The sequence below is a fragment of the Bos javanicus genome, chromosome 9 (genome assembly GCF_032452875.1).
Source record: "Bos javanicus breed banteng chromosome 9, ARS-OSU_banteng_1.0, whole genome shotgun sequence".
NCBI classification, from domain to species: Eukaryota; Metazoa; Chordata; class Mammalia; order Artiodactyla; family Bovidae; genus Bos; species Bos javanicus.
Genome location: NC_083876.1, coordinates 84,041,979 through 84,050,356, shown reverse-complemented (window position 1 = coordinate 84,050,356; position 8,378 = coordinate 84,041,979). Strand labels below are relative to the sequence as shown.

General features: G+C 39.0%; 1 protein-coding gene across 2 annotated transcripts in view; it reads right to left on the bottom strand.

The window, feature by feature from the left end:
• Positions 1-633: 633 nt before the first annotated feature.
• The window catches only part of ADGB (androglobin), a 203,825-nt gene continuing 196,080 nt past the window's right edge, over positions 634-8,378 (bottom strand). Inside the window, exons 34-37 of one of the 2 annotated variants that reach the window (XR_009738581.1) lie at positions 3,850-3,940; positions 2,981-3,164; positions 2,612-2,788; positions 1,260-1,342 (exon numbers count right to left, since the gene is read on the bottom strand). Coding sequence is in view for 1 of the 2 variants with exons in the window: in XM_061428239.1 (XP_061284223.1) it covers positions 1,157-1,342; positions 2,981-3,164; positions 3,850-3,940 (461 nt within the window). In the remaining variant the exon portion in view is untranslated. Of the gene's footprint in view, positions 1,343-2,611; positions 2,789-2,980; positions 3,165-3,849; positions 3,941-8,378 lie in introns of both variants that reach the window. The other variant, XM_061428239.1, reaches the window with a different exon arrangement.

Genomic DNA, 8,378 nt, shown 5'->3' with positions numbered 1-8,378 from the left:
CATTTTTAATAATAATTAAATGAAAAAAATAAAACCATCTATTGAGGTGGAACAGCTTCCTTGGTGGCTCAGAGGTAAAGAATCTGCCCGTAACGCAGGAGACTCAGGTTCAACTCCTGGGTTGGAAAGATCCCATGGAGAAGGAAATGCAACCCACTCCAGTATTCTTGCCTGGGAAATCCCATTGACACAGGAGCCTGATAAGCTACTGTCCATGGGACTGCAAAGAGTTGGACATGACTGAGCAATTGAGCAGACAGGCATTGAAGTGGAATAATTTTGACCGGTTCAAAAATACTGTGGGAGTTTTTTATCACAGAAAGTCATGAACTGGAAATGTGTATTTGAGAAAGTTGGTTTCTACTATGTGTCTCAGTTAAGGCATTCACTATTTTTTGGAAACTAGCATACAAGAACATGTTCTGTGTTACAAAATTTGCAATGCTGGTACACAGAACAAGAGATGTGTGTGATCACATTCTTTATGCCTGGGGTCCTCTGACTCATTGTTAAGTGTCCAAACTCCTAACACTTTGCGTGTGTGCTTAACCCACAAATGTTCTTGTCCAATGAAGGAGGTTTGTTGACGTTCTGCTTTGAAAGAATTTAAAAAAGGAGCAAGTCTGGAGCAAATAGTTTTATTAAAATAATTTATTTTAAAGTTTCATTTATGTGGTGAGTTTCTTTCTTTTTTGAGTGTGCTTTTTCAAGCTTGCATCTAGACTCATATATTATCATCTCTATCCTATTCAATGATTTCAAAGCATATTTAAAAACATTTTCTATTTGAAAGTCTTTAAAGTAACAGAAAAACAACAACGATTTTTCTCATTGTTGAATTTTTCAAAGGCATTACGAGCCTATCCTAGTACTAACTCAAAATGAAGCAATTCAGAGTGAGACACATACATTTTATTACATTCCAAATATTTTGAGACTATTTTTTTTATTGAAATTAGAAAATTTTAAACTCAAATAATAACTTTCTGGGAAAAACCAATAAATTAACATCAAAACATAGAAACTACTTCTAAGGTGGGAAAATATCTATTTTTCAGTTGACCGAACCTCTTATTTTTATCAACAGGCAAACTTCGAGATAATGAAAAATAGGTTTTTCTTCTCCAGAAGAAAGGTGGTGTTGGGCATGTCCTGGTCACTTTTTCTTCTCTTTCTTTTTTTTGTGTCCATTGGGAGCTGGGACCTTCTTTTCTGGCTCCACTCTGCTTGCGGCTTCCTCTGCAGCCTGAGCCTCCAGCCTTAGGCGCTCAGCTTCCAGTAATTTGTTCCTATATTCTTCCCGGATGTTAAAGATCTTCTGCCGGGCTTCGTCTAAGGAGTCCTATTCCAAAATGAAACAAAATGAAACGACAAAAACAACAGCAAAAACAAAAACAGCGCCCAAGTAAATAAGATCCACGGGTAGAGCCTTATTAAGGTTCCAGAAAAAAAAAAAAAAAACTACCCTTCCTTTCCTCATGCCAATAGAGTCATGTAGGAAATTAGAGAAGGAAGATGAAAGTTAGGGTATGATCTCAAATGTTTATTAATGAATAAAACATAAGATAACAAAGGACAGGTTAGGTTTTACAGAATGGTGAATAAAAGCACGGGTAGGAGAAAAATAAAGAGAAAAGTGAAGAAAGAAAGAGATTTTGACAAAGCAACTGGCTACTTTAAATGAGTTCAGATATAATCTGTATAAAATATGCAGCCCAGCGTGTCTCTCACAGTAACTGTGCTCAGTAGATGACTAGTTCCCCACACATACTCTAGCCCTGACAAAATGTCTGAGTTGTACTTGGGGAACTTCCTAATAATACCACTTCTTTTCTTCCTCTCTCTTCACCTTCACTTCTTAAGGTGGATGGTGCCACCAGTTTCTGAGCTTTTGAGGGATTCTGCCACTCCAGCACTCTTGCCTGGAAAATCCCATGGACGGAGGATCCTGGTGGGTTGTGGTCCATGGGGTCGCTAAGAGTCGGACACGACTGAGCAACTTCACTTTCACTTTTCACTTTCATGCACTGGAGAAGGAAATGGCAACCCACTCCAGTGTTCTTGCCTGGAGAATCCCAGGGATGGGGGAGCCTGGTGGGCTGCCGTCTATGGGGTCGCACAGAGTTGGACACGACTGAAGCAACTTAACAGCAGCAGTGGAGCAAATTAGATTGACTCTTTCTTTGTTGTTGTGTTTTTTTTTTTTTCTTTAATTTATTTTTTAATTGGAAGAAAATTGCTCAATAATGTTGTTTTGGTTTCTGCCTTACGACACAAAGCAACCATAATAATACATATACCTCCTCCCTTCGGAGCCTCCCTCCCCTCCCCTCATCCCACTCCTCTAGGTTATCACACACCGCCAGGCTGGGCTCCCTGTGTCATGCAGCAACTTCTCACCAACTATCTATTTTACGAATGGCAGTGTATATATGTTGATGTTACTTTCTGCATTCCTCCCACTCTCTCCTTCCCCCAACGTGTCCACAGTCCATTCTCTGTATCTGTGTCTGCATTCTTTCCCTGCAAATACATTCATCAATACCATTTTTCTAGATTCCATATATATATGTGTCACTATATGATACTTGTTTTTCTCTTTCTGACTTACTTCACTCTGTATGACAGGCTCTAGGTTCACTCTTAGGAGTTTTTGTGCTGCTGGCTTAGGATTTGGCTGCCTCAAATCTGTTAATGCCATCTTCCTCCACCTACTTTCCAGATTCACAGATGTTTTGCTGTTGTTTTCTCTCCCATTCTTCCCATTTTTGTGGGTAAGTTTCTAGTACTGTGTTTAAGAGGGATTTCAGGGAATGAGTAAATTAGATGTATAATTAATTTGCCAATTTTCTGAGAAGTTGGGAATGAAAGATTTTCAAGACTTCTTTCTACCTAGTTAAAATGTGATTTTATGATATCATTCTAATATTACAAAAGAATCTGTCAACCGTGATCCACGTGTATGCCCTTGTAGACTCACTCGCATTTCTCCATACATTTCCAGCACTTTATCTTTCACTTTAAACCTTTCTTCTTGCTTGATATCACGAATGCTATGAAGTCTGTTCCGATACTGTCGAAACTGGTGGACCTCCTCTGCCTTTTGCATTGCCTGTTGCTGAGTTAGCTCATCTGTTTGCAGCAGAGGCTCAATATTTGTTTTTCTTGATATAAAAAAATCAAAAGAAAACATAAGTCATTTGGGAACTCTGGAATGACCTTCAGCACTCAAATAATTTAAAATCTTATCAACAGAGTAGTGATCTGAATCAAATCAAATATCAGAAACAGAAAGAATAAACCACTATTTTTTCATGGACTAGGCTCCATTTATTAAATCACTAATATTTTAGAAAAATAAATTGGATGTACTATTTGAAGAGGTGTTTGTGGAATTGGTGTTTGAAACTTTGAGAATATTTTGTAGGTTTTTTCTTTTTAATTTATAAGCTAGGTTTGAAAGTGTTTGTGCTATATAAAACTTATAAATGTGCTTGTACAATTACCTCTATTAATCTTATTGTTTGGTCCCTAAGAAAATTCAATCTAATTAAATAACAGCAGCATGTATGATGGGGTTTTTCCATAGCTCAACTCACCTTAACCAGGCTACAAATTAAGTCCTTACAGAAAGTATTTAAGTCCTTCTATAACTGACTTAATAAAACATTTGCTAAATTTAACATATAAGCTATATATTTCAAAAAATTCAGATGCACTTAATATGCTTAATAAATATATTAAGCATTTAATTTCAAATTTTCAGTTGTTTAGCAACTGCCTATTGACAATATGTTCAAAATTCTATGAACACAGATGTCTACTTTAATCATGTTTATTAAAACTTACCGTATATATTGATTTACGTCTACACATTCTAATTTCTTTCGAATAAGCTGTGGAGACATTTCCAAAATTGTTGGGGATCGTGAACGAGGCCCTATTTAAAAAAAAAAAAAAAGTCCTAGGCTTTCAAGAAGGAACCAACAATGACTAAGTAAATGATTGTATATATTATTTAAATTGAAATATATTGGGCTTGCCATGCTTAATGTGATTTAATGACTTTACTGAAGCTTAATTGTGTTTTATGCTTATCCTCTAGCTGGTGTTACCATACTTGTAGTTAAATGGTGATAACAAAATTAATATAGAAAAAAATGAATATGCTCTATAAGAAGAGTTACAAAATCACTGTTTTAATTAAATGAAAACAGAGACCAAAGAAGGTCATACTGTGTTACAAAATTTCATTATAAGCAAGTTAAATAATCTAATATTTAAAGAGTTTGATCTATTCGTGCAAGCTATACTAAGCACTATGGGGGTGGAATATAAAACTGTTTTTAAGACAGTAGCAAGGAAATGGAAACAACTGAAATGTCCAGTGACAACTGAATGGATAGAGATGATGTGGTGTATATATAGATATACACCCACACAGTGGAATATTACTCAGTCATAAAAGGAACATAATTGGGTCATTTGCAGAGATGTGGATGACAGACCTAGAGTCTGTCATATAGAGTGAAGTAAGTCAGAAAGAGAAAAACAAATATCATTTATTAATGCATATACAAGGATACAGATGAACCTATTTCCAGAGCAGGAATAAAGATGCAGACAGAGAGAATGGACATGGGGACACAGATGAGTAAGGGGAGGGTGGAATGAACTGGGAGATTAGGATTGACATATATCCACTACCATGTGTAAAACAGACAGTTAGTGACAGCCTGATGTATAGCACAGGGAACTTAGCTTGGTGCTCTGTGATAATCTAGAGGGGTGGGATGGAGGGTGGCAGGGAGGTACAAGAGGGAGAGAATACATATATGAATAGTATAAACATATAATTGATTCACTTCTTTGGATGGGTGGGAATGAGAGAGCTGCTGCTGCTGCTGCTGCTGCTAAGTCGATTCAGTCGTGTCCGACTCTGTGCGATCTCATAGATGGCAGCCCACCAGGTTCCCCCGTCCCTGGGATTCTCCAGGCAAGAACACTGGAGTGGGTTGCCATTTCCTTCTCCAATGCATGAAAGTGAAAAGTGAAAATGAAGTTGCTCAGTCGGTCTCTGACTCTTAGCGACCCCATGGACTGCAGCCCACCAGGCTCCTCCGTCCATGGGATTTTCCAGGCAAGAGTACTAGAGTGAGTTGCCATTGCCTTCTCTGGTTTTATGAAGCTAATAATAATCAAAACATTATGACTTGACATTTTCTTAAAAATTTAACCATAGTTTTTGATCCCTATTTGCATAAAATGTCCAGGAATGGCAAATCTACATAGAGAAAAAGACTGAGGCTGTTGGTGGGAATGCAGAGTGACTTTAAGAGGGCACAAAATAATTTATTTGGATAAAAGGAATGTTTTGAAACAATATTTGGTACTGGTGGCACAACTCTGTAAATTACTAAAAAGTATTGAACTATACTTTCAAAATTGGTAATTTGAAGGTATGTAAATTACACTTCAGTATTTTTTTAAAAGAAATTAAATGGTCTGGAAAGGCTGAATGGTTAATATCTTAGTCTCTAAAGTTTCTTTCTTGAATCTATTCTTCTGGGTTCATATGAGTCTGTGCGGGTAAAAACAACAACAGCAACAACAACAAAAAGTTACTTTTGATTTTCAGTGTTCACTTGTTGTACATTATCTACTGGACTAAAAGATACTGTATATTTTTTGTTTTTCTTTGAGAATAATTGCTTTACAATGCTCTGTTAGTTTCTGGTGTACAACAAAGTGAATCAGCTATATGTTTATACTATTCATATATGTATTCTCTCCCTCTTGTACCTCCCTGCCACCCTCCATCCCACCCCTCTAGATTATCACACAGCACCAAGCTAAGCCCCCTGTGCTATACAACAGGTTGCCACTAACTGTCTATTTTACACATGGTAGTGGATATATGTCAATCCTAATCTCCCAATTAATTCCACCCTCCCCTTACCCATCTGTGTACACAGTCCATTCTCTATGTCTGCATCTTTATTCCTGCTCTGGAAATAGGTTCATCTGTACCATTTTTCTATATTCCATGCTGCTGCTGCTAAGTTACTTCAGTCGTGTCTGACTCTGTGCGACCCCATAGACGGCAGCCCACCAGGCTCCCCCATCCCTGGGATTCTCCAGGCAAGAACACTGGAGTGGGTTGCCATTTCCTTCTCCAATGCATGAAAGTGAAAAGTGAAAGTGAAATCGCTCAGTCATGTCCAACTCTTAGCGACCATATGGACTGCAGCCCACCAGGCTCTTCCATCCATGGGATTTTCCAGGCAAGAGTACTGGAGTAGGGTGCCATTGCCTTCTCCATCCATGTATATGCATTAATAAATGATATTTGATTTTCTCTTTCTGACTTACTTCACTCTATATGATAGGCTCTAGGTCCATCCACATCTCTGCAAATGACCCAATTATGTTCCTTTTATGGCTGAGTAATATTCCATGGTGTATCTTTATTCATTCATCTGTTATTGGACATTTCAGTTGTTTCCATTTTCTGGCTACTGTCTTAAAACATTTTTATATTCCACCCGCATAGTGCTTAGTATAGCTTGAGCAGACAGATCAAGTGTAAGGATAGCTCCCCCTCCCCCCCAAAAAAGAAATTACACTGAATTTATGGGTAAATTTAGGGAGAATTAGTATCTCAGTATATTGAGTCTTCTAGCCCAAAGAATTCCCACCTTCTATCCTCCCCACAAAAAAAGATACCTCATGTCTAAAGGCAAAGGAGAAGCCCCAGCAAGATGGTAGGAGGAGCAAAATCATGTTTAGAATCAAACCCCAAACCCATCAGAGACGCTCAGAGGGCTCAAACAAAACATTGAGTGCACCAGGATCCCAAGACCCCACAGACACTGAGCCAGACCTGTGTTTGAGTCTCTTGCATAGGTACAGGTCAGCAGTGGCCTACCAAAAGGGCACGAGCTCTGGGTGCAGCTACCTGGTCACACAGCCTGTGGCATAAGCCCTCTTGGAGGAGGTCGCCATTAACTCCACCATAGAGCCGCCAAGCAGATGACCCACAAACTGCAGAACAATCATATCAGAGAAATCCTCACACTGTTAAGAAAGTTCTAGGGCACACAACAGATTTCCCAAACTAGGGATCTGGCAAAGGAACTGAAAACCCCCAGGGAATTTGATTTTGGAGGCCAGTGGGATTTGATTACAGAACATACACAGGACTGGGGAAACAGACTGTTGGAGGGCACAAACAAAACCCTGCATGCACCAGGACCCAAGACAAAGGAGCAGTGACCCCACAAGAGACCAGACTTGCCTGTGAGTGTCCAGGAATCTCCAGCAGAGACATGGGCTGGCAGTGGCCTGCTGCAGTCTCGGGGCACTGAGTGTGGCAGTGGGACCTTTTGAAGGAGGTCTCCATTATCTTCATTACCTCCACCATAGTTTGGTCTCAGGTCAAACAACAGGGAGGAAACCCCACCCATCAACAGAAAATTGAGTTAAAGATTTAGAGTATGGCCCCCATCAGAAAGCTTCATAAGCCTCTTATCCTTATCCATCAGAGGGCAGACAGACTGAAAACAACAATCACAAAAATCTAACCAATCTGATCACATGGACCACAGCCTTGTCTAACTCAATGAAACTATGAGCCATGCCATGTAGGGCACCCAAGAAGGATGGGTCATAGTGGAGAGTTCTGACAAAATGTGGTCCACTGGAGAAGGGATTGGAAAATTACTTCAGTATTCTTGCTTTGAGAAGCCCATGAACAGTATGAAAAGGCAAAAAGATAGGACACTGAAAGATGAACTCCCAAGGTCAGTAGGTGCCCAATATGCTACTGGAGATCAGTAGAAAAATAACTCCAGAAAAAATGAAGAGATGGGTCCAAAGCAAAAACAACACCCAGCTGTGGATGTGACTGGTGATGGAAGTAAAGTCCAATGCTATAAAGAGCAATATTGCATAGGAACCTGAAATGTTAGGTCCATGAATCAAGGCAAATTGGAAGTGGTCAAATAGGAGATAGCAAGAGTGAACATTGATATTTTAGGAATCAGAGAACTAAAATGGACTGGAATGGGTGAATTTAACTCAGATGACCTTTATATCTACTACTGTGGGCAAGAATCCCTTAGAAGAAATGGAATAGCCATAGTCAACAAAAGAGTCCAAAATGCAGTAATTGGATGCAATCTCAAGAATGAAGAATGATCTCTTCGTTTCCAAAGCAAATCATTCAATATCATAGTAATCCAAGTCTATGCCCCTACCAGTAATGCTGAAAAAGCTGAAGTTAAATGGTTCTATGAAGACCTACAAGATCTTATAGAACTAACACCCTCCAAAGATGTCTTTTTCATTATAGGGGACTGGAATGCAAAAGTAAGAAG